Source organism: Gallus gallus, chromosome 5 (genome assembly GCF_016699485.2).
Source record: "Gallus gallus isolate bGalGal1 chromosome 5, bGalGal1.mat.broiler.GRCg7b, whole genome shotgun sequence".
NCBI classification, from domain to species: domain Eukaryota; kingdom Metazoa; phylum Chordata; class Aves; order Galliformes; family Phasianidae; genus Gallus; species Gallus gallus.
This window is the reverse complement of record NC_052536.1, coordinates 25,297,956-25,324,556: the sequence shown is the minus strand read 5'-3', so window position 1 is coordinate 25,324,556 and position 26,601 is coordinate 25,297,956. Positions and strand designations below refer to the sequence as shown.

Sequence of the window (26,601 nt, the reverse complement as noted above, 5' to 3'; positions counted from 1 at the left end):
CTGTTCTGGAAAACTATAGGCTGCTTTCTGATTTGTAAGCTGGTGTGCAAATTCTTCTTAATGCTATTATAGCATTTACTGCTATTATAGTATTTACTGGTTATAATCTTACTAATCCATTAGAACAAAATTTTGAAACAAAGTTTAAATTCCAGATAGTGTCCTATTTCAGTATAAAGTTTCAATCTGTATCATTATTATCTTGAAATTCTGATTGTTAAAAATAAGGAACAAAAAACATATTCCAAGAAACAAAAAAATATTCCGAGTAACTTACATTTTCTATCTAAAATGCATTCAAAATGCTTTTCAACTCTCCTAGGACAGGGTATCATGATCACCTGTGTTGCTAGTTTAAGAGAGGACATACCAAGATTTGGATGTTGGACAGAGATATTTCTGAACTCTAACAAAGACTTTAACATGCATGAAGAAATTGTTAAAGAGACCTCAGTCACTTCCATTGACTTTTTGACTTCTTAGACAGTAACAAAACAAAACAAAAAAAACATCTGAAAAATTTTAGCCAACTTACATAATTATTCTTTTCTGCCTATCTTTTTCCAGAAGGAAAACTGACAAACGGAAACATAAGCTAGCTATTACAAAGACAAATGTAAGCCTCTTGTTCCAACCTGAACATATGATAAAATAATCTGTAATATGATTCTCTTACCAATGTCTTGATCTTGGTCTGAATCACTCCTTCCAACTTTGGTAGTTCCTTCCTAAAATAAAACAACAACTAATATAATAAGTCAGTTACCAAGGATGAATTCTATATAAGGATTAAAAAGCTTTAGGCCAGAATCTTAGTAAATATTTGAGAAAAAAATAACCTCTCAGTTCTGGAGCAAACTGTACATAACACTTTGTCTGCTATAGAGATGCAACTACTTCTTATCCTGCAGCTATGTCAGCTTCTGTTATGACTCCAGTAGATGGAGTAACCCTCAGTACATGATTTTTGGAACATGCTGAAGATGAATATTTTGAACATGAACACATGTTCTGATGCTTTGAACTTTCATGAGTTGTTTTTTTTACAGAAATGAGATTATTTTATTACAATTAAATGCTCACATATGAAGAAAGAAGTCACAATATGATTATTCAGTTAACCTGGCCTTTTTAGATTTCACAATTAAAAAAAAATATATATAAAAGTAACTGAATTTCAGTTTTATAAAGGAACTGTATGTCAGAGACTATGAATTCTTCAAAGTAACCACTATTGGAGAACTTCTTCCAAAATATAAATGACATCTATAAACAAAGTCTTCTTGTTGATTAAGATATGTGGATATGTTCCCAAACTTGAACAGTAAATAACTTCATAGGAAAGAGCTGCCCAGGAACAAAAGTCTCGAGAACCAGCAGATCAAAACCATATTATCAGCCAGTGATGAAAGACAGACAGTATTTTTATGATTCAGTTCAAACACCAAAGTCATATCATTTAATTGTTACTATGAGAACAAACAACTAGTAAAGGCAACAAATTTAACACCTGCTGAGTATATGCCATTACTGATTCCTGTCTTTTTTTCTTAGGAAAACAAAGCAAGACCACTTTCCAGAGCTGAACAGACACTATGCTTGATGATTATAAACTGACTATTTTACACATTCTAAAACAACTCCCTAAGTAATTTTTAAATTAATCATGGTCATTAAACTTCTTGATTTCCGTATTCTCATGAGAATAAATTGAATATGGTTTCTGCTCCAAGCATATTATAGCCTAGATTTAAAGCTGAAACGAGAAATAATAACTGGAAGTCTCAAAACTGGAAAAGGGCGGTTGTGCATTACTGTAAGATGATACAGTTACAGGTAATTACAAATAAATCATAGTGATTTCTTGTATTTGAGGTCAAGAGCAGAAATACCTTTCAGTTCCTCACATTGCTTGGATCTCTGAACAGTGAGGAACTGAACAAACAAATCACTCTGCTAGAAACCCTGCTGAGACCTCCGTCCTTGCTGGAGAGGCTAACAGGTTTCCATGACCAGTTTCCATGCTTTGGAAGGAATGTCAGCTTAACAGTCAGTGGATGTTCAACCACCAAATAGCCACCTTTAGAAAACCTAATAATCCATTTGGCTTCTGACTTACCTCACAAAACCAAGCGAACTAGCAGCACCACATCATTTGTGCAAAGAGAGTAAATTAGCTCCCAAACCACCGCTTCATCAATTATCTTATTGACTAAGCAAGATAGTTATTACATTACCAGATGATTTTTTTTTTTAACAATATTCTAAAATAACTTTCTTGTAATACAGTTTAATTCAGCAAAGTACGCTACGGCTGTATTGGCTTGTGAAATTCACAACAGTTAAATGCATCCCAATTAGTGGAGTAAATTTAGATGAGTTGAGATACAACTGAAAACTGTAGCTGAGAGCAAGGACGCATACAGCATGCAAGCCAACTAGCTAAAGTTGAAGACAAAAGCAGGCCAACTAGCCATAAACAAGACCTATTTCAAGTTTCTTCAAATGCTATTAATTGAGATAATAATTTAAATTTTGATACTCTTGATTTAAATAATTTAGATATTTAGATAATTTAGAAATTTAGATAATTTAAATCTTGATACTCTACCTAAAAAAAAATTAATTAAAAGGCATATGATTCAGAATAAATGATTGCATAAATTCACCTCAACATACAAAGGTATGTCTTCATATCAGTAAGTAATTTTACGTTGTTTTTCTCTTCTGGCAGTGTTTCCTGACTAAGGGTAGAATTCCCACTGCAAATTAGAGATGCATAATGAGGAAGATTACTTCCTTCAGTTTTGAGAGTACCCCAACTTCAGAAGTTTGTGAAAAATCTTCTAAAACAATGAAAACAAATCCCATATTTTTAAGATAATTTAATCTATAGAAAACATAGGTATTTTTGTTATTGAAAGCCAGAAAAAAAGGAATGGAACCTAAGAAAGAAAGGTTCCTTAAGCGCAGTACAGTGGATTAGTGCAATTAACACTATAGAGTAACGAGAAAATAGAAGAGAAACACAATGTCTGTTACACATGATCTGAAGACTGATGCCATGATTTCTCTCAAGCACAAAAGCTCTGTAATACATTGAAGTCCTTATATATAAGGAACCCACTAGTGTTTTACCTTCTTGCTGTTCAGATGAAGGTAATAGACACCAAAGTCTAAAAGATGCAAAGCACAAAGAAAAGAAAAAGCAGCATCTAGAAGCAAAGAAAGAGGGAACAATGATGTTAGTCTGACAGAGACTCTGCCTAATGACCTCAGAAGATGACCCTTCCAACTAAGCTTATCTATCAAAATTAATATCTCTAAATTACTTCAGATGTTGCTAAAATTACTATGTAAAAATATCTACTGTTTCCAAACTGCACATAATGGAAAAACTTTTAAGTGATAGCAGTTACTTTGAATAAACATTAAATGGAGTAGTAAAGCTTAAGCATGTTGATCAGCACTGGATGTTATTACTTGTTCCTTAGTTATTATCTGGTACAATTCCTTTGTGCTGGCATGAAAAAAATCAATAATAAGGTTTGTTTTTCAACATAATAAGGAGTAGTATGATTTCCATTTCAAACACTTGTTGCTGTTTTTTAAGAGGAAAAAAATAAGGTGTCCACAAACTATATCAAGTAGCACAGAACCTAGCTTTGGATTCAGTTATTTTTATTACCAGACAGATACACAACAAGATCAATTTCACAAGACAACAATATCTAATGCATTTTTTGCTAACAAGTGTGCCTCTGAATATGTGTTTATCCATCATTTTATTTTTATGTTAAACAGCATCAATGTTTTCATAACTTCTGTTCATTTAAACAACTCCAAAAAACTAAAGCTTAACATTTAGCCCTGACTAAAAAAAAAAAAAAAAAAACTCTGAAACCTATTTGACCAAGTCACTCACATCTTATGCCACAACCTAGAGGAGTATATATGTGATGTTAAGAAAGATTATTGGTAAAAAAAAAAAAAAAAAAAAAAAAAAAAAACCCTCTTAAAAGAGTAGTTACACAGAAAAGCAGATTCTATGAAGACAGCATTTCCACCTGATCCTGGAAAATATCCAGTCAAACAGAATCATGACTAATTTGCATTCAAGCTACACATGAGGAATCTATTTCATGAAAACAGCAACAGCTATAAACAGCAGTCACTGCCAAATTGATCCTGTCAAAGTTTACTTCTATACTTGAGCTACAGTTACAGAAATATTCTAGTCTTGAGTATACAAGCATCTACTAAAATCTGGACTAGTAATTCTGGTATTCTTTAGGCACCATCATTTACCTTCACAGAGATGCACACCTTATCTTCTTGTTTTGCAGGCAAGCTACCAATGCCTAATTTGGGTACTTTACTTCACTTACTACACATTATTGCATGCACATTATCATTTGTGCATGCATTCATAAAAGGTAAAGTTACTATTCCATATATGAATTCTCCTCCACTTCTATTTTCGTATGTTCTTTTTTGCTGCTGTTTTCCTTTTATCTGAGTATTTGTTCTTTCTGTGGATTGTAGCCTCTATTTTCTGCTAACTTTTGTTGTAATGCCACCTTAGCCACAGTCCATTTTGCAAATAAAACATGGTTTTAAATTCAAAGGAAAAACAAAACAAGGGACAATATCTCACCCTGAGATGATACAGCACCACTCCTGTGCTGAGGATATCATCATCCATCGCCATTAGATGAGGTAAATTGGAGTCTATTGTTACTCCAGCTTTTTCTTTGTTGATGTCCACACTGTATTCTTCCATGATTGCCTTCCTGTCCATCCACTTATTTGTCCAGTCTTTGGTCAGTTGCTCAATCTTTGAGGAGAATAGGAGAGGAAATAATTTCATTTACTAAGTAGTTGAATTTTTCTCATTCATAAATGTTCTAATTGAAGAACATTTCTGTGGCAACTAAACCTGGGTAGGAACTACTGCCACCTACTGAAGTAGGTTAATCCATTGAAAACTCATTCCCAAACTATCAGAAAGTTATGATCACGATAGCTACTTAATTTGCCTGTCCTGACAAGTTTGAGCAAATCTTACAACCAGAGACTCCAAAATCTCTCCGCATCTCTGGTGAATAAATGTGTAGAAATTCAGTGACTGCACAATGATTTCCTTTAATTAAATTGGAGGAGTTTAATCTTAATCTTCGAAGACAAAAGATTTGTATCATGAATTACTGTGATACACTTAGACGATTTTCCAATAGGTAATAGATAGTGCAGACCTAGTAACATGCAGCGGACAGTATAATTCCATTAAGGACACAAGAGGCTTTCACCACAAATTGGTAGACAACATGCAACATACACATTAAGAATGACTGCTTCCTGTATTTTCAGAGCAAACAAGAAAGGATTAACGCAAAAACATTTTCATCATTGCCTCAAAACAACGGCAATGCTATTCCTCCTCACCCCCTGGAATGGGAGAAGGTTACAGGTGGTTCATACATACCTTCATCTCATTCTGAAGAACCAGCTCAGTCAGATTTCCATCCCTGTCATCGCTCCAAGGACTGAAATTCCTCTGTTCAAACAACAGTCACAGAGATCTAAGAATTGGTTTCCTTATTCACCACTGGCAAGCATGTTCTTTCAAGGTTTCAAGGTGAATTCAGGAAAAAGGACAAAATATACAGACATTCAATGATGCCTATTCCTCTGTAAATGTTGCATGCAAGTTTTGGGGGAGCTCAGGTGAAAGAGCATTAACAGAGATACATAACTGCTGTGGTTCCCGTGTCTTTCAGGAAAATAGGCTCCCTATAACATGGAAAGCCAAGATGCTACTATTATTCCAAAGACAAAAACACAAAGAATGCCAGCTGCACTGTTGTGGCTTAGAGACTCACACCCTCTTTTGGGAGACAGAGTGCACAGGCAGGCTGAAGCCTCCCAACTGCTGTTGAGGTTTACTAGTTTACATTTTTGGAAAAGAGGATTGTAATTAACCTTGCAAGGAAGTTACATCAGTGATTAATACTTTGCATTGTCTTTACGCTTCTGTATTCCCTACAAACAAAATGCTTCAATTTCAAGGTATTTCTGGATAACAAAGCCAGCCAACTCCATGAAAGGCAACAAGAAAATCCTTTCAAATCATGACACAGCTGCTTATACTTCAGGATTATCAATATTATGCCAGAAAAAGGAAAAATGACAAAAATGCAGTTAGTCTTGTAATTATCATGAAATGATGGAGATTAGATGAAACTAAGGTATTGAAAGCAAATTTAAACCTACAGTTGGGAAGCATTTCTACGTACCAGTTCAAAGCTCATCAGCAAAGTTTTCAATCTATCAATTTCTTCTCGCAGTTCTCTAATCAGTTTTACATTTGCATCCTGAAACATTGAGACAAAGATTCTGGGAAAACCATTCTTAAAAAATTCTAGCTAAAGAAAATGATGCAGAGATTTTCCAAGAGCCAGAAAGAAATGAAATCAGGCAAACTCACAACAATATTGCTCTGCTACAGGCTCAGGGGTTGGTGGATCCCATCTTTGTAACTCCACCAGTATTAAGACAGAGTAAACATGCATTGTCATAGTCATTCAAAGGGAATAAAGATGGAAATAGAAGGGACAGATATGAAGAATATATAGTAGGTGTGATGTTCTAAATTATTTAAGCTGCAGGGAATCAAATAAATGATTTCTGTAATAACCAGTCACCTATTTAGCTCCAACTAGCACAAGAAAAAGAGGTATAAATTTTATTCATAGAGTAGATACACTGAAAAAATCTTAAAGATATACACAACCAAACTGAACAAGAATGAAAAGCAGAACTCAAGGCCTCACCTCATTCACTCTGGGCTTGTTAATAATATTTTTGGCATTTGAGGCATATCTTAAGGTACTCATGGTTTCATTGTAGCTGGAGCTTGCAGGAGAAATAGCTAACAAGTAGAAAATAAACAGTGGCTTTATTTAAAAGAAGTTATCAGTTTAACCAAACACTTTTTCAAAAAGTTTATTTTTTGTAGCTGTTCTTGTTGTTTTCAAATTCTGCTTCTTTAGAAAACAAATCCAAAAATATCCCCGAGGATTCGTCAGGCTCACAGAGAACGACTTCACAAGACTGTACTTACAAATGAGTATTTAATCAAAGCTGTGATATTCAAGAGACTCTCAATTCTTTACTTCATGTACAATTCAAACAGAAATCCGACTTTTTATTTCCTTATGTATCCTATGAAGTACTTATGAAAACCTTTACAAGGTCAGATTCTAAGCAACACAGCTGACTAACCTCATCACAGTTGTGTTTTAGGGGTGTAATGCACTGCAGAATTATAAAAATTAACAGGAATCAAACTCACTGGCAATCATAATGGTCTTGGAGTTGCCCCCCAGGCTGTCCTTCAGAAGCCAGGTGAGGATGGAGTCACGATATGGAATGTATGCTGGTCTTCTGCTCCCACTGACACTGCCTGTGGAGGGGCTGTCCATGTGACTGCTCTCCCCTTCACTTGTTAGGGTGTTTATGCTCTGGCAGCTGCTGAATATCTGTGAATTTTGTGCTGAAGGAGAAATGCAGAAGTGCTCAGGAAATGGGTTTTCTTCTTCTGTCACGACTTTCTGATTTTCTTAAACATCATTACAGTTTACGAAGCCCCACAGCCATTCTGTTCAGGTTGTATTGTGAAGACATAACACATTGTGGTTGTGTCCTATACTTTTATCACTACCGTTGAATTTAAAGAATCGCTGTGCTTACCTAAAGTGGAGATGACAATTCCAAGTGTAACCAATGACTTGTTAATATTGGCACCTTCTGTAATTCGATCTTTGCAGTAGCTGGGATCAGCTCTTTCACTGAAAAACAAAAGTGTGGTAAAGACAGTGCAAACCAAATAAATATGTTTAACAATTAACATAGTATCCATACAAAAGCATCATGCATTTTCCTTACAAGAAAACAGAAATAGACAAATGTGCAGTTAAAAAAACACACGCTTTGAACACTTTCCTTGAGATATCACTCTCTGGTTCCAGAGAGGTTCTCTGGCCCACACAATCAGCAGCGTAAGTTGCTGCTAAAGACCTACCCAGACAGTGAAATATGACAATTTTCCCATGCTAGGTAGTGATCAAGAATATATTCCTTTCCTACTCCACCCCCCCCCCCCCCCTCTCTTTTCAAGCTCAGATTTCTAATTCCACTAATAGATACTGGAAAATGCACCCAATAAGGATAAAAGCTTGAACTGAACTCAATATTAGGTGTTTGCAACAGCAGAGTATTGCTCAGGCAATTTCTTCCCAGTGAAGTCCAGTGTCCAGTCCAGAAGAATAGATGACAGAGATTATTAGCTCCTTGTTACTGTACACAGACTTGGACTTACAGTCACTTTACTGGAGTTTTAATATTTTTAAGGCAGTACTACCACTCTCTCTAGACAAAATTATCTTTTTGTCATTTGGTGTATTATTACCTGCCTGCAAGGTCCACTAAGTTGATCTTGCTTGCAATTTCAGAGGGTAGATTGTTCTCCAATATAGCCTGAAAAGGATAACATAGGTAAAGGAAGATTATTCCTCTTAGCTTATTAATGACGATAAAATATGTGCCTTTTCTTGTCTGAAATTAATTCACACTTCTGACTCTCGCTGTCGTTCTTTGTGACCTTGACTCACTCACTATGTTCAAACCATTAACTCAATATCTTTCTCAGCTGACAGAGCAACTGCCCTCATATGTGGATTTCCTCCTGAAAAAAAGCTTTACTGCCTAGCAACTGTGAAAGAGTTTCTTGTAGATCTTGCACAGTTACTTTCCACCAATGTATTCCAAAGGTCTTTTGTGAAACTAATGAAAAATATCCCCAAATGTTCTGTGATTACAGGATGTTAGACATGTGAGATAGAAAAGGTCTATTGGATCACTGAAAGACTTCCCTGCCAGGAAAGGATATAATTCCTCCAGAGAAAGAGTGCATTGTCTTTGAGAGGAACAGATGCCAAGTGCTAAAGAGATGAGCACATCTGAAATGCTGGACAGATAGAAAATTTTGGTGCTAAACTAATGATATACTTCAATTAAGGATCTTAAATGTGTGTGACATCAGAAAACAGTTTTTACGGCACCTTACAGGGAATATTGCATTTCAAAGGGCTGGTTAAAGCTTTAAACTGTTCTTTTTACATTTACAGCATCACTCCTAACTACAAGCTTGTATAAAAGAACAAGAATACTTCAGTAAACACTCATCACAGCATATCAGGTTGTATAGGAAGTGTAACACATCTGCAGTGTGATCCAAAGGAAATAAGTAACAGTTTCCACCGAGATCATTAAAAACATCACAAAACAGTGGCAACTAAACAATGCACAATGCATCAAACAATGCTTTTTGAGAGTGAAAAGGAAGTTGGATTATTTTTAGCTAACCTGAGTGTAGTGGATGGTGAAGATTGCATGGGATCTGCTGCTAGCATTGTGAATATGCGTTGCTGCTGTAATTCTAGAAAAAAAAACAACAAACCATTCAGTTACAAAAGGCTTATTTCCCTGTATTCAGAGAAAGCACAAATAAATAGAGAAAAAAATGATGAAGAAGAAGGAACATGAAAGTCCGTGAATACAGCATGCTGCATTCTTTGATCTGATCAGACAAAGTTTGGCACAGGACACAGCTGAATCTAAACCAACTGTGAAGCTAAACGTGGTTTTGCCCACAGCAGAACTGAAGAAATATCCCCAAACAGTCCTACAGTACAGATTTAAAAGTCTGCACAAGGGTAAGACACAGCAAAGGAGTACAGCCAGTGATAGCATTATACAGTTCATTCCAGACAGCACTGAATGTACCAGTCCAATATCTTTTTCATAATATTGTCCCCATTTTTATTTCTTGACCCTTCACTAAGGGTCCAAAAAGATTCCTACACCACTTCCATGGATTCCTTCTGTTACAACAAGGCTGTTGCAAGTAGTTCCATGCTGTTAGAGGAGGGCAGTGAGATTAGCCAGCCTACCAGTATCAAATGAATGCTGTTAATTCACTCAAGTAGCACTTCCTTGCCTTTCCCACATGGACAGGTCAGTCCTCCATCTCCAGCCTTCTGACCCATCGATTCTGGCCAGTGGGTACCAGACACAGGAGGTCTCTGTAACAAACTTTTGGAAATACTCCTTTCTTTGCTATTGTTTTGTTGTGACAAATTCAAAGAAAGAATACTTTTGCCTAGGGCTGAAGCCAGGTGACAGGTACTTTCCTTTGTCACTCTTGTACTTTGTCTTGAATACAAAGAGACATATTATTGATGATCAGACAATGTTCTGAGTTTACCATTGACAGTAATTTTATTACTGGAGACAAGGACTTTGAGTCCATATGTTTGTTACAAGCCCACCTTACCAGAGTACTGCCCAAAAATGCTGTGGTAGAGAGCAAAGTGGCAGCTGTATTAGAACAGCAGCTGTACGTGAGCAGCAGCTATGAGTAAGCAGCTGTGAGCCCAAAGGAGGCCAAAACCAGGACTCCACTACCTATTTTTCCCTACTTTCTGCAATCCATAGCCATGTGATCCAGCACTGCCAAAAGCTACAAGCAGTCTAGTGCATCATAATTTTAAACTAGCCTTAACTAAGGAAGCAGGAGAAGGTGATCTAATCTCCAGATCTTGGAGGACCAAGACAAACAATGAGGTAAAGGGCAGACAATAGCAAACAACCCTACAAAGGGCAGAAAATATAGGGGAACAGTTCTGCAGTTTGTAAAGCAAAAGTGAAACAGAAAGTGCCACAGGATTCAGAGGAGAAAACATTAGTGCTAACTTCTCACCTCCCACAATATACAGGGTAATTGGAGGGAAATTGTGAATCAATTATTCACAAACATATCAGCATTTTCATGAGAAAATGTGCACAATAATTTTTCCCACATACACTATTTCATCATGGCATTCTTAACATTTTATTCTAAAGCATTTGAGACTAAGTTTGGCAAAGTGTCAAGAAAACAAAAAAAGTTGTGAGAGTTACAACAAAAATAACAATGGCATGTTGAAAAACTACATTTTGTTTATTTTTAGAATAGATGGCCGCAATCAGATTTGGTCTGGCAAATAAAACCAGCTGGTATAACAAAAAATGCCTTCCATAAACTTTGTTGTTGTTAGTCCGGCTCTCCACCCCAGGAAAGGCACCACCCACATTCAAGGGCAGCTTCCCCTCTGATCTTTTCTTTACACATGGGCAGGCCATCATGCCTCATCTACTTCTCTCCTGCCTCCAACCCGGAGGCAATTGTAATATTCTCTACTTCTCTGTCTCTTAGATCTTGCAGATATTCATGTGGTAGCATACCCCACAATGCAGATGTTTCAAATTATCTTCATTGCAATTTGAATGCGCTAATAAATACTCCAAAGAATATTTCATAAAAATAGAAACTGTAGGTAAATAGGATAAATCAAAAACGTTTTTGAATAGTTACCCCAAAAGAGAATTTGCTTAGTTTCATGCAAGGAAGTTTAAAATTCATTATCACATAAATTTACACAAAATTTTGAACTTGTGATTTTATCTTTTTCCTGCAGCTCCTCATACCTCAGCAATAAGACCACTGTAGGACAGCCCTAGTTAGTACACAGATTGGAATTTTGCTGCTGTTCTGAAAAACTCTCTTATCATAGAGTTACATCTCTTGATCACTACAACAGAATCCACGCTTATATTCCATGTTTTTGTCCTAATGTAGATTAATGTAGTTTTTTGATGTACCACAGCATCACTGAGATTCTAACCCTTCATCACCTCTTATGATAAGAGGTAATATTAGTTTGGAGGATCTATTCAAATTATACCCTTTTCTATCAATTTAGCAGCAGATGTACTGATGACCAAAACTGCCTGTAGAAAAATAAAAGGTAGAAACAAAAAAATTTCTTGACTAGTGATGGCCAAATTCCAAATCATCACCTTCACTGTTATACCAATTCCCACAGTTCTTTCATAGCAAACGTGCAGGATTTGAAGAACTAATAATAATTTTAAAAAGTATTTATAAAAATTATGATAATTATAAAACAAACACAAAAATACACTATCTTTTCAGCAGTCACAAAGCTATGCTGACAAGTGAGTTGAAAGCTATGCTGTTTAGAGCATGTGGTCATGAACAAATAGAGAAGAAACAAAGCCTGTTTGCAACAAAACATTTTTCTGGCATACATTTTTCATTCCAGACAACTGGTGGAATTTTGTGGGTAAGTTTTGAAGAAATATGTTAAACAACACCTTCATGAGCCCTTGTAAGCATTACTGTGGATACGTAGCACCAAAAGATCCAACATCACAAAGTACTGGCAAAACCACATGCAAAACAAACTTCAGTGAAAACAACGCATAGTGAAAGAAGCCTTAAATAAAGATGGAGCTGGTTTGTTTTAGAAAATACCTTTTAGCTATTCCCTCTTCTAGAAGTTCTACCACTTGCTTGTAGTCTGTAACTAGATGTTGAGATAAGCCTGTCAAAGATATAAGAAGAGTTAAATGCGTATTTTTTTCTCAGGAGTTTCAGTCAGTTCATTTTATTACCCACTCGGGAGTCATAACAACAATTTACCCAATGCCGGGAGCATAAGGATATTCTGCTGGGATGCCAGTCAGTTCTATACAAGTAGTCTCTCAACTACAGTAACATTTTCATTAAAAAAAAAACTTGCAACTATCAGACACAGTGCTATCAGTATAAAAATGTGTTGTACATTCAAAGTACTGATCTTTTCCAACGTATTTGTAAAATAATGGTATTTTAAAAATGGCATAGCTGCATCTTCATAAGGAATTTTCAGCTATGTCATTGCTACTAATTGGGTACACACCTTGTAAAGGAGATTTTGTCCACTGCCTCTGAATAATGGCTCTGCTCATATGACTTAGCAGAATTGGGAACCAACCGCTGTGAATATTTACCATTTATTTAACTAGGTTAGAACCTGCAACGCTGAGGAGTCTTCACACTGCTCTCTCTAGAGTGTATGCAAAAATATGAAACCTTTGGTCTTTCTAAACTTTCTACTTTCAATATCCTCCTTGATTTTATTTTTAAGGGGAAAACGCCACATAGAAAACAAAAGAAATACTGCATTGCAGAGCCTACTGTATCAGAGCAGTCATTGTGACTAACAGTCCCAGTGGAGGGCAGCACATTGCTATGCTGTAGGGGCATTGCCAGTACCATACAACATGCAAATTCTAGCAGATGCACAAAGTTAATTTCAACAGGCTTGTATTTCACATAAATCCTGTTTAATATGCCTCATTTGCATTTTATGGTGATGATTAGTTATCATTTGTACTGCAGTGGCTCCTAAAGAAAATCACCTAATTTTTTAAGCAAGTCATTCCTCATCACGCAGTTCAGGACAACTTTTTTTTTCCCCTCTATACTAATGCACTGAATCAGGATTGTTTTGCTTTATTTCAGGCCACAGAAGCATGGATTGAAGGCAAAGTACTTAAAAATGTTATTTATTTGGACCAAATAATTTATATACTGCTACACTTAAAGTCAAATGAACACAACATTCAGCGAGATTGAAATGGGAGGTCTCTGACATTATTAGAGAGTTGATCCTTATGTGGTAACAGCTTAGTTAGATTTAAATGAAAGAAAAATCTAAGCCAAATACAGGAATTTATTTTAATTCCTTAATGACACACAGAAAAAAAAAAAAAATCCTAAGAAAAACCCATCTCATACTTGCACACATAAGGTATAGGATAGTTTTCAAAGAAAAAGCTTTTCTTCTGCTCTCTAATGTTGCTTTCCAATACAATAATTCCCAAAGTCATCACATTTTTCACTTGAAAAATACGTTTGTTATTTCTCCAATAGTAATGGGATCATCAAGACTCAGAATATGGAAATTATAATTTATTGTTTTCCCATACCATTTTCAGGATACTGAATAAAATACAAAATAATGGAGGCTATATAGAGGAGGCATGGAGGAAACTGTTGCCTACCTACATTTCCATAAGCAGTGGAACACTGAATCTAGCACAGAGTTCTAGTTTTGTTTTCAGTAAGGCAAACTAAATGTTGTAAATGTTGCTTGAGAAGAAATGACAAAGTGTTCTTTTGGCTGGTAGAAGAGATCATTTTAAAGTCCAATAGAAAGATTGAAAACTCTTGGTCATCTAGAAATCTGCCTCAGGGTAAGACAGAATCACCCCCAGAAATCTGTCTCAGAGTAACAAAATAGATTGCATCATTTCCTGATTCAAGAGAGGCCAATTCCTTAACAGTGCAACCATCTGTGAGGGAGAACTTTGAAACGATTCCAATCCAAAGCACTGAAACACTTTTAGCATTTTAAAGGCTACAATCTCACAGCCTTTACGTGGAAAAATGATGGGCTGGAAACCATTCAAAACACTTAGTGTTCAGAGTTAGGACTTCCTGACTGGTCTTGAAATGGAAAATTTATTGCCTGGAGCAATGCAAATATCAGAGCAACTAGGCATCCTTAAAGAGGTTAAATTCTGATTTTACTCTCTGTCTGCTCTTCATACAGGCGCTATCTGTACTCTGCATATCAATATCAGCCACACAACTGACATCCTAGCAGAATGCTGGAGAGCACCTGCAAGCCTTGGAACTGCTGTTAACTTGCAAGAGGTCTAATGCAAATACAGACCCTAGTCCTTAATACATTGAATCTATAGGAAATAATTGAAAGTCTGCTTATAATTCTGAACTCAGCCATCTAGTTCCTGGACACAATATTTTTGCATTCTTGTTCTGCACTGAGAAACTACAAATAAAACCACAATAGACTTCAGCATGTAGATGTCACTCATTACAGAGATCAACAATTGTTGATTGCAGCAATATATTACTGCAGTTGACAAGGTCATTTTGTATTAACGTATTGAACCACTTCATTTTCTTGGTTTTGATGTTATTAAAATCAAGCTGATTGTACTCTTCACCTCCATGCAAAATACTTTTGTACTTCCTCACCAATTGTTATTTGCAATGTGAGCTAATGAGTGCAGTTCCAAAAAGAGTGACATAACCTGATCTTAGTCCCTCTCCTCAAAAGATGTAAAGGTTGTCTCAAGTAAACTGTTAGTTATTAATTGTGTAAACTGTACATAAGCATATTTATTTGTGTTAACATATATACACATACGTGCAAATACATATGAAAAAAAAACTTATGCCCTATGACTCATTTGCCTGAAATTACTTCTGTTCATGTGCTCTCACAGGGACATGTAAAAGCACCCCATGATGCTTTCAACAGAGAAATTCATTTCATTTTTCATACACATGAGAAACTAAGGTTTTTGGAGACTGTCACAGGATACAGAACACTGGGAGAGAATCTCCTAAAATAAAGCATTCATGCTATATTTCTTAATGGCACCAAAACTTGCAAATTAACCGTTTTCCACTACATTTTTCTCTCATACTACAAAATTACAAAATATAATCAAAAGAAAAGTCTTCTGGGATATTTCAGAACTCTAACAAAAACTGTCTTACTTTAAAAATTTCAGCTGTGCCTAAGTAGTAAATACTTATTCAAAAGGGGTAAATCTGAACTAAAAATCAGAACTGGAATAGAAGCGACAGACTTGGCCTGGAAAGTCCCAGATGAAGACAGAATAGTGACAAAAGGCAAACCAGCCCATTGGCAGAAGCTATAACTTCATTTACTTTTGAAACAAGGAAACTCCATTATATGTAGCCAAGGAATCACTGGAGATACAGTCCTGAGAAAAGGGATGGAAATTGCCAAGGAAGGAAGTAGTTTAAAGACCTTTTCTCGTGTGGTGAAAGAGCAGCTGCTAAAAGAAAATAATTAGTATCTGTACTCCATCAACAATAAAGTTCTCCGATAACAAGCAGGTAGAAAGAGAACTTTGGAAAGAACTCAAAAAAGGCCAAATGTCTATGAATCTGCTTTTCAAAGAATGATAAGCCCGCCATACTAATGAGAACTTCAATTCATCTACTTTCCAGCTCTCCTTAAACAGAGTGCTGATGTGCTGGGAAAGCACAGCTGAAATGACCACAGTGTCAGATAGTTCCTTTTCTTTAGGACCATGCAAGTTAAACGCCTCCCAAGTGCGTATTTCAAACTTTGAGAGAAGGAATCAGTAACAACTATCGGTTGTTAGATGTACTGTTACTGATACTGAAGGTGGCCAGGAAATCACAACTGAAATTCAAATTCCATTCAACCAGTGACTTACTTAGACAAGTCACCCTATCTGTTGTCACATCTCATCTTAATCTCTGAACTGAAGATAAAAACCTGATATGTAGTCTTGTGATAAAGAAAAACAGAGGGAGAAAACTCAACCAGTAAGAACGAATTTACAAAAGAAATGGAAAGAAGAACTCTATATTTAAAAGGCAGAACATGCAAGGATTTGATCTGAGGTGATAAAGCCAATAAAGTTCTGTGTGATATGCACTTTGCAGATTAAACGCATACATCTCAGGCAGCCAGCTAAGCACTTGCAGAGTCAGTAATACTATTGGAATCGTTTGGAATTTCGCATACTGGAGAGACAAGGCACACGGAAAAGGAAATGCATACATTTACTTTCTAAACAAACTTGCCAATTTCTTCAACTTGCACTTTCAACTTTCAGAAAAGGCTATTCCTTCTGATCTCTAAAGTTACTCTGTATGATTTTGCACTGGGTTTTATGGGGCAGGCTTTTTGTCCATCACTGGTCAGATAAACTGCAGTGTAGCAGGCAAATTTTACAGCAAGTTCTAATCAATTTACAAGGCAACAATGATCAAATTCCTACCTAAAGCTATGCAAGACCCTAAAATGAAGATAGTAATCAAAAGTGGAAATGAATCAAAAGTACAGAAATTATGAGAGAGAATATAACTGAAAATAAGACAGACATCCGAAATTGAAAGAAATTATTTTTGTTTTTATCCATCTTTTGTAACCTGATTTGAAAGCTATGATTTACAAGAAAACACAAAACCGAGGGATTGTTATTTATTAAAGTGTGAATTACAAAGTTTGTGATGTTAATTGCATAACTGGATTGACATTACCTATCCTGTGCCTTCTGAGTGTAAAGAAGAGCAATAATCATATTGCATTCTCATTTGGGTATTACAGACTTTTAATTGCTTCTCCAGCTGCAATCTGGAATATTAAACAGCTAAGTTTATCTACTTTCTAATTATTATTATCTTACAAGTATACTGATGCCAAGGACTGAAATACAAGGGGTCTTAAGCTGGTCTGTCTTAAGCTGGTCTTGGCGGATCTCTTGATTAAATTGAATTCGAAACGAAAGAAAGCAAGAAAGCAAAATACTATGGCTTATACATGATCTGTACCTGGAAAGGCAAACAGAACTGTGCAGGATGTGCAGACATTGAGATAACAGAGGCAAAGCCTTCAGTATAACATATATGTCCATATGAGCAGCAAAATATTTGAACAGAGTAACTGCAGAAGCAATTAGGATCAGGCCAAGAACATATGTAAAGATACCTGAAGACCTGATTTACATTTACTTGAAATTTACATCGCTCACCTTGTACATATGGTCCTGTTTCAGGGTGTTCTCTGACTCTGAGGGTGTAAGGCTTCTTGTGGTCTGACTGTTTTAACAAATCTCGGACGCGCTCATTATAGATTTCTAGAAAACTGCAAAAAATGTAATGTTCAGTGAACCTTGGAATAAGAAAGGAACGGAAAATTATGACTCAGATTTAAGTTACACAAACGGTAAGTAAATTCGTCAAGCAATTCAACTTCAGCTGCCTATACTAAACAGAATGGATAGTATGCAGAGATCTACGCTGAGATGGAAAACTAACAACAATACTTTCTCATCTATCCTCTGTGTTCTCCCTCTTGGCCCAAATGATTATTATCTGAGAAAATATAAAAAACAATAAACCAGTCTTTGATTTGTTTGACTACAGCAATATATTTTTTGAAAATATCCATAGGATTGCCCAAGAGAGTGACACACTTACCTGACTTTTACTCTGCAAGATGCCGTCTGGTCTGAGTAATCATCTTTCCTTGAAAAGATGCCCTGCACAAACCAGTCTATGTAAATTTTAAATACATCAAGAAAATCTAGCAGCTTAATCAAATGCAAGTGAAATTAAAAAAAAAAAAAAAAAGTACCTCACATATACGAGGTGTCAGCCCAATGGATGCCTTCAAATAATAACAAAAAAAAATATTAAACAATATACTTGCTGTTACTCATTCAAAACTCATATTTAAATAAGAGTCAAATTATAAGAAAAGGACAGAATTGTGGCACAGCACTGAAGTAATGTCTGCATGGCAGATTACAACATAGACCACTCTGGATTGTCATTCAGAACAGCATGACAGTGCTCTACTTCTCCAGCTGAAGCACCTTGAGCATGAAACACTGCAGGAATTACTACACTGTGCAATGTCAACTGTCTTAGCTTCCGTGAAAATCCTACTCATAGCAAAAGTCATTTTAGAGCAACTTAAGCAGCATTAGTGAGAAATTTAGAGACTTGCTGGGTTAAATCCAAGAGTTATTCAATGTGAAGACACTGGGCATGCCTTTGTCAGAGGTGTTGCAGCATTCAACGCAGAATAACATAGGCTAGTTTGACTGGTTAGTCACATTTAATTTTTCCTTATTTTAATTTTATTTCTTTATACTATAGAATCACAGAACTCTATGTTCTAGAGTTATAAATCTGAACTCCCAAAGAAAACAGGATATAGGCTAATATCACCCAACTACCCAGTTTAAAATTTGCCCAAACAGACTAGACAGCACTAAAGTAATGCTACGCTTTTGCGTAGCAAACTGTTACTCTGACATGATTGCTTACACTTCAGTGATTATACTGCCAACACACCCAGAGAACGACTCTTATACTTAGGTGGAATCCCTTTACTGAATAGAATCATAGAGTTGCTTGGGTTGGAAGGTACTTTAAAGATCATCTTCTTCCAATCCCCCTGAGATGGGCAGGGAGAATTTGAAAAGGATTGAGGTGAGGGGAGAGAAAAAGTCCAGATTCCTCAAGTAAATATACTACTATGGACAAAAGTTCTGGTTAGACCAAACATTTCCTTCTTCCTAGTTATGATCAGTGTTTCACAATGAATAGACGATATTATATCAAAGAAAGATTTCATTGAAGAAACAAATCACTTTATAAGCCAAGAATCTCTTAGAAAGAGAACTACCTGGAATTTTCTTCAGAAAGAAATGATAATTTCAAGAGTTGGCTATTCTGAATTGCTAACATATTTTCAAAATAATAGCATATTTTTCAAAATAATGTAATGCAGATCACCTAGTCTATCTCTCATTAACTCTAATTTTAACAACTCTTCAGGCTTTCATAAAGTTTGATTAAAAAAATAGAGAAGCAAGTTATGATTTGACAAAGTCCAACAGCTGATGTCTGAATTAGCATGGGGATAGTAAATAATGTCCCATTCAACCAACTGTCAAACTGTTGTCAATAGGCAACTCATATTCCACCAACAGCCAAGAACATTTACAGATAGGAAAAAAAATTGCCTTGTGTTACAGCCAAGCAGAGGAATTCCTCAACTGATTGCACTGCGCTGAGAACGAAGACTAAAACACAGAGTGGTTCCTGATATCCAAGTATCTTAAAATGCAACAGTTTCTACAAACACCATTAAAATTCATTTCAAAACTTGAAACAAAGAAAACATTAGTTTCCACAGGTCAAAGTACAGCTTCTGCTAAATACACATATCTTAAGGAGCGAATTAAGCCTGTTATAAAAGCATTCCTGCAAATTTTATCTAGATTATAGATTTTTTGCCTCCTAACCTGGCAACAGGTTTCATGCATGGTGAGATGAGGGACATCTAAAAGAAATATTTCAACTACATCACATCACCTAGACACTTTTTTTTTAGCTGATGCTATGTTATTTACCTAATTCTAAAGACTTGCCTCTCATTTTATATATAATAACAAGAACAACATACATAAGCATCCTGCACAAACAGCACATGTCACAGTTGAAAAATAAAGCAATACTTCTGAGGGGCATCCCACCCTCAACCCCAAGTGTAAAATGAATGCTATAACTCACAGGTGTTCCCATCATTGTGTAAGTTTTTCCTGAACCTGTTTGTCCATATGCAAAAAGGCAGATGTTGTATCCTCTAAACGCACCCGACAGCACAGAAGTGCCAAGGTCCTGGAACACCTGGAGAGATCAATAGAGACAGAACAATCCATGAATAATATGCCTCCCTAGAAACATTCTGCATTACTTGTAGGTGTTCCAGTTTTAATCATATCGCGCAAACAATGAGTTTCCTAGTATTTGTCTTTCTAGTCTATCAGACAGAAGGTTAAGTGTCCAGCATTTGCCTGTTAGGTGATCCTCCAGATACTGATATACTAAGCACAGTGCTTAGTACAGCAACTAAGCACAGACACCAAGTAGTGCTTAGTTGCACTTCCTTGCCTGTCATCTCTTATTTTATGCTTAGAAAGGAGATCCCCATTTCCTCCCCAAACCTTTTACAGTCCTCTGCATAAATCTAAAAGAACATCATGATCAAGGCACTTTGAAGCAGTAACATCAGTAGGAGCATTAGACAAGATAATTACAGGTCAAAAACATAGCGAAGTCTAAACCAGAGTCTGCAAGCCATACCTTGTCCAAGCAATACTTCTATCTGACCCACGTGGTCAGGAAGTGATGCCACAAATTTCTAAAATGCTTTCTTTTCTGTTCATGCTACCATGCACAGTGATGTGTGTTCTGCTTATAACACAGACCCTGGAAGAGTTACCACCAAATCAGCATCAGCAACTTCTAAATCTTGCACTGGTCTCCTTGGGGGCTGTAGAATTTGGACCATCACAGCTAGACTGCCCACATAGCCAGCTCTGAATAATAGCTCCCTCTGCTTTCCCTTTCCTTTTTCAGAGACACAGCTGCCCCAGATTGTGGCCATGTTCTCAGGACATCAAAGCCACCACAGACCACTTGAAAGGATACCTGGCAAGGTTTTCTAGGAAGTGCACAGTAGATCAAAAAGTTCCTGTAGGCAGGCTGCCAATATCTTAGCACAGCATTAGCTTTCCAAAAGAAGCGCTGTGAGTGTTAATACTTTTGCCTTTCACACAGAAAACTAGCATAGAAATTCAGAGAGATGCAGAGGATTTCACTATATTCTTGTTGTGAAATCTTATCAATTGCCAGTCATTTCTTTCTCTACTGAACAGATAAATGTATCAATTAGATAAGAAATTCAATAGCAAAACATTTCATAGATACCACTCCACCTAAACTGCCTAGAAGAGATAAAAAATGAAGCTTTTATTTTCAGATCAAGGTGAGACAAGGTGCTAATTTCCAGCTGAAGAATCAATAATAACTCTATTCAGAGGAATTTGGCTAGCCCTACCCATATTCACAGGGATATGTAGAACATGAGAACATCTGCTTCATTAGAATTATCAGATCAAGGACCTTTTCAGTTCATGGAGAGCCACAAATAACAGTTAAAGTCATAAACAAAATAAACAGACAGACTGCTGAGCAGGAGGTCCACAGTCCAGCCAGGAATATTTAATGGGTATAAACTCCATGCTGGTAGTTCAGGGATTCAGCAGAGAGGTGCACATGAGCACATGCACACTCACTAGAGAGCACCAAGCTGGGCTACCAGATGAGCAGAAGACCCACAGAGCAGGGCTCAGGATCTATGTAAGGATATTAGATGGGCAGAGGGCCCATACTGGCATCTCAGCAATCTGTAGCCATGCACAGTCTTAGACCTGGAGAGTTAGGGTACACTAAATATCACTGAAAATGCCACCAGCCAACATCAATCCTGACCAGAATAGGAAGACTTGACTGTCTATGCTTATGTTTTGTGCAAGTGCTGTATGTGAGTGCTGCTGAAGGCAGAGCCAGAACCCATCAGGCTGAGATGAAGAGACCTCAAGGTCTCCAGGCACACAGTGGTGGCCTTCAGGGGCAGAAAGAATCCTGAGATTCTGGAGTGCACATGAGGCAATGGCCTCATCAGTGGCCTACATATATTTAATCATATTATAAGAAGCAACTATTTGTGGTCTTTCACTAAATCAAATTAAAGTGTCCAGAATACACTAAGAACTACTAGTTTACTTGCAGCACATCTGGCTAGTAATTCCTTATGAAGGACATGCCATAAAAAGGTCAACTGTTATGAACAGAGAGATAGTAAGCATGTGATACTATTAGCAAAACACACTGATGATGCACAGTTTATAAATGAATAAACAAATAACAGATATATTACTCTGATGGTTAAAAGTTATTAAAATGTTGCATTACATACATAAATATCAAGAGAGAGAGAGAGAGAGAGAGACATGAAATCAAAATATGTGCCATCAGAAAGATTTAGAATCTCTATAAAGAACCCAGAAATGCAAATGGTACAGAAGAAAGCTACTGACGACATGACAACGTCAGTTTTACTGCACTACTATGGAAAGTGCACAGTTTAAGAGAAGAACATCTAGCCCTAGGGATTCTAATAGCCTGAGTGTTAGCATCAAAGGGGCTAAGCAAAAAATTGTAAGATAGCTATGACTGCTGTGCATTCAAAGCAACAGGAAAAATAACAGTGAAAAAAAGTAGAACAATCACAAAAAGTAGGTTCTGAGTCTTGCAGGTAAGGAAGAAAAGTTGTATTTGATGTGGTAGGGGAAAAGGAAGCTTTTTCCTTTCAGCAGCAGTATGGAATTACCACTAAAAATCCTCTCAGAGCTTTTACAAAAGCAGTTATTCTGTTGACCACTCCAGATGTAAATGTTTCCGTATGCCACAACCAGAACAGAGAGAAAATTGTTCCATATAAATCACGTACATACTGGAAAGTATAAAACAAGATCACAGGCAGCACTTCGCTCATGAGGCTTGTTGCCTTCTGAGTTGTGGGAAAGTCCAAAAGCAGGGATTAGGCTGGGGGCTGGGTTTTCTCAGAGATTGCTTGTAGCACTGTTTCAACATCTGTTTTTACTTATATCTCTTCTTCTCTATGGAAGCTCCACTTAAAAATAGTAATTGAATAAATATATCAAAATGTGCAACGAGCCCTGTTGCTTTTTACTTTACTTGATCTCTGGGATTCAGAGGGACCAACTGCAGTAGGATTTCTTGCATGAATAAGGTCTACAGAACCTGACCCTGTATTTGTTATGGAGTTCACTTTCATGACATATTCTGAGCACTTGGCTGCTCCTAATTTACTGTTTTTGAGGGTTTATACCTTGATTACATTTGGCTATGTGTGGACAGTATACAACATATCCCTATTTTATCCCAGCCCAGTTTCTGCTTCTCAACTGAGAACAAACACCGTTTGTTTCAGTGACCATGACAATCTGCTAACAGAAAACCAACCACAATTAACAGCTGCAGTTGAAAAGCACACAACTCTTGGCCATAATCATGCCACTGCCCTAGAGCATAGTGATAAACATCAAGTAAGCTACATTCTAACCACTCATTATGAAGATTTTTTCAGTAATACCAATGAAACTCTCCCACCCTCAGTTAAGCTGTACTGAAGAAAGTATTGCCGTAAATATGGGGCTGACATCTACAACAGATCAATCTGTTTTTCTTCAATGAAGTTATTTGGAAAAGCCTATGAGCATTGCCGGCAGCAATGCAAATCACTGTAACAGATTTTTGGCACAACTCATCAACGTAGGCTATAAGACAAGTTCTTTTATGTTGTACAGCCTACAGAGGACCACAAAAACGAACCAAAGGATGGGACACCTCTCCTGTGAGGACAGCCTGAGACTGCTGGGGGTATTCAGTCTGGAGAAGAGAAGGCTCCAGGGAGACCTGATAGCAGCCTTTCAGTATCTAAAGGGGTCTGTGAGAAGAAAAGGGGCAGACTCTTTAGCAGGGTCTGTTGTGGGAAAATAGTTTCAAACTAAATGAATGGAGATTTAGGTTGGATACAAGGAAGAAGATTTTCACAATCAGGGTAGTGAGGCACTGGAATAGGTTGCCCACAGAGGTGGTGGATGCCTCATCCTTGAAGACATTCAAGGTCAGACTGGATAGAGTTCTGAGAAACCTGATGTAGCTGTAAGGCGCCTGTGTTCACTGCAGAAGAGTTGGACTAGGTGACCTTTCAGAGCCCCTTCCAACTCAAACAATGCTGTGATTCTGTGTAAGTTGTTTAAAACACTGAAGATGACAAAAGATTATCTAAAGATTATCTAAGATTCTAAATAACTGCCATGGGCCAGGACATCTCTGAGACAAGACACTTAAATCCAGAGTACAATAAAGAGAAAGTTCTCTTGAAAGAGTGGCTCAATGACTTTCAGTATCTGGGAATCTGATCCAAGTACAAGACAGTAAAAGCTAGATCTGAGTATTAAGATGAGGTTGGGGAACTCCCAGGCAAAACGACAACTACTGAGGACCAGTGACAGCAAAATGAAGGAATGAAAAGAAATTGGGACTGAATAAGAAGAGGTTAAGGGAGAAAAGGTGGGATTAGTATCCACTGGGAGCAAGAAATCAGTGGGAGAGATAGAAGAAAAACTGAGCTTGGGAGCTAAAGCAAAGGAAAACGTTAGAGTGTGATGATAGTTAATACAGAGGACAAAGATATTCAGGGAGAAAAGTATAAAAGGCAGAAGTTTCATAGATCTGGAGCTTAGATGGCAAGATTTTGGGACTGGAGTCAAGCAGTAGAAAGGAAAGGAATAAGAAAATGCAGGAAGCATCACCTTGAAGTTAATAGGAGCAAGGTGAATATGGGCTCGTTTCCCTTCAGAGTGCCCATATGCAATACATTCAGGAATTCAGCATGTTCCATTGTACTCAGAAGTGGCCTAAAAACAGTCTGTGTACTCCATTCCAGTTTAGAAACTTGTTCACCAAATAGTAGAACCTCATACAACAGAAATAAATGCAACTCAGGAAAGTATCTTAGTTCTACAGTACTGTTTCTTCAGTAGGAACTGCCTTTCTTTCTGTAGATTCATAAAGGATTTTAGGGAGTTAGTAATCGATCCAGTTATAACAACACAATCTTCACAAGCTTGCACACCTTTCTGATAGCAACATGAGCAATAACATCTGCACAGAGCTAGAATCCTGGAAGAACTGCATTTTACTTCTAGTTCTGCTGTTCAAACTCTTGTATGACATTGTGCAATCCATTTAAGAATTTTTTGGTCCAATACGCCTACAGGTAAAGTGGCAGTAGAAAATTGTGGGGTGTTCTCACTAATGCTTATAAAAGTACTTGTGATCTTGTCTTGAAATGCTATGAAAGTTTTAAGTGTTCAAATTATGGTGCTCTGTATCTCTCAAATCCACACTGAAATTTCTGAAATAAGAGCATAGAATTACAAAGTTCCAGCTAAGCAAAGCTCTGTTACCCTTACTCTCCATTAATTGCACAGAGCTACTCATACTTCAATTCAAATGTTTCAAAACAATTTTTGAATTAGTTCTCAAGAGAAGATATTTACTATAATCAAAATGGGAAGCTCAGAAAACAGTGAGTTTTAACCCTGTTATGATAATGAATTAGAATTTCAAAACGCATTTGTTGAAATCCTATTAAAAGCTGATTTGAACTGTTCTGTATTTGTTTTGAAAAATTATCCTCCCTCATTTTGTGAGGATAAATTATAATTCATCTACTTGACAAGTCTCAAATCAGTCAGAAAACCTCTTAGCTTTAGTGTAGTGCTGGAAAAAAAAAAGAAAAGAAAAGAAAAGCAAATCATAGCAATGAAATCATAACATGTTTAAAAATAAGAGAAGTAATTGAAATTAAAGCTTTTTCTGTGCTAATATCAGAGGCATTAGTCCAAATTCCACCAGCATCAACAGCTGTATGTTATACAAAATGCATGACAATTAAGCTCTTTGGACACGTGTACTAATGTATTTCACAACATAATGAACAAAATTGTGTTTTCTGTTGTTCGTAAAAAGATTTTCCTGAGATTCTCTGAAGTCTTTCTTCTAAAATGACACTGCAAGAACATAAGGTTTGTCAAGAAATGTGAGCTGCACTTAGCTTCCTGCAGACTGTATTCCATTTGGCCAAAAATTCTGAGTCTTCCATGTGTGGCTGCTCTACGTGATTGGAAGCGTTTAGTTTGTTCCACACAAGAATGTTTCTTTCAGCAAAGCCTTTACTGGCTTAGATATGCCTTGTTTCTGCACTCACCCAGCTGTAACTGGTACATATCCCATGGTGATTTATGAAACAAACTTATTACCATCCAACTGTGCTAATAGTGGGAAAAATATGTCTTTCTGAAGAAGTTACGAGGGGTTATTAAGACAACTGTTGTCATCCAAGGTATTTTGCTGGCATGCTTATTCTGGAGTGGCCAGTTTCCAGATCCAATCTAGTAAATCCCAAATCATGTGAATTAGTCCTCACGATAGAACTTTTAGTACAAATGGGAGAAAGGGGAAGGCTTGATCTAAAACTAAGCTGTGTCCTAATCATACAGCTCAGGAATACCAAAATGCTGTCCAAGTTGTTGCAATATGAA

The 26,601-nt window shown here is 36.8% G+C and overlaps 1 protein-coding gene across 1 annotated transcript in view; it reads right to left on the bottom strand.

Moving 5' to 3' along the window:
- Positions 1-26,601, bottom strand: part of STARD9 (StAR related lipid transfer domain containing 9) — a 98,209-nt gene that overhangs the window by 37,742 nt on the left and 33,866 nt on the right. The window contains exons 4-17 of the mRNA XM_421162.8: positions 20,132-20,248; positions 18,183-18,215; positions 18,026-18,087; positions 17,578-17,690; positions 12,440-12,509; positions 9,427-9,499; positions 8,471-8,538; positions 7,753-7,850; positions 7,355-7,555; positions 6,834-6,931; positions 6,297-6,374; positions 5,486-5,557; positions 4,658-4,837; positions 677-728 (exon numbers count right to left, since the gene is read on the bottom strand). Coding sequence (XP_421162.5) covers positions 677-728; positions 4,658-4,837; positions 5,486-5,557; positions 6,297-6,374; positions 6,834-6,931; positions 7,355-7,555; positions 7,753-7,850; positions 8,471-8,538; positions 9,427-9,499; positions 12,440-12,509; positions 17,578-17,690; positions 18,026-18,087; positions 18,183-18,215; positions 20,132-20,248 — 1,315 coding nt within the window. The remainder of the gene's footprint in view (positions 1-676; positions 729-4,657; positions 4,838-5,485; positions 5,558-6,296; positions 6,375-6,833; positions 6,932-7,354; positions 7,556-7,752; positions 7,851-8,470; positions 8,539-9,426; positions 9,500-12,439; positions 12,510-17,577; positions 17,691-18,025; positions 18,088-18,182; positions 18,216-20,131; positions 20,249-26,601) is intronic.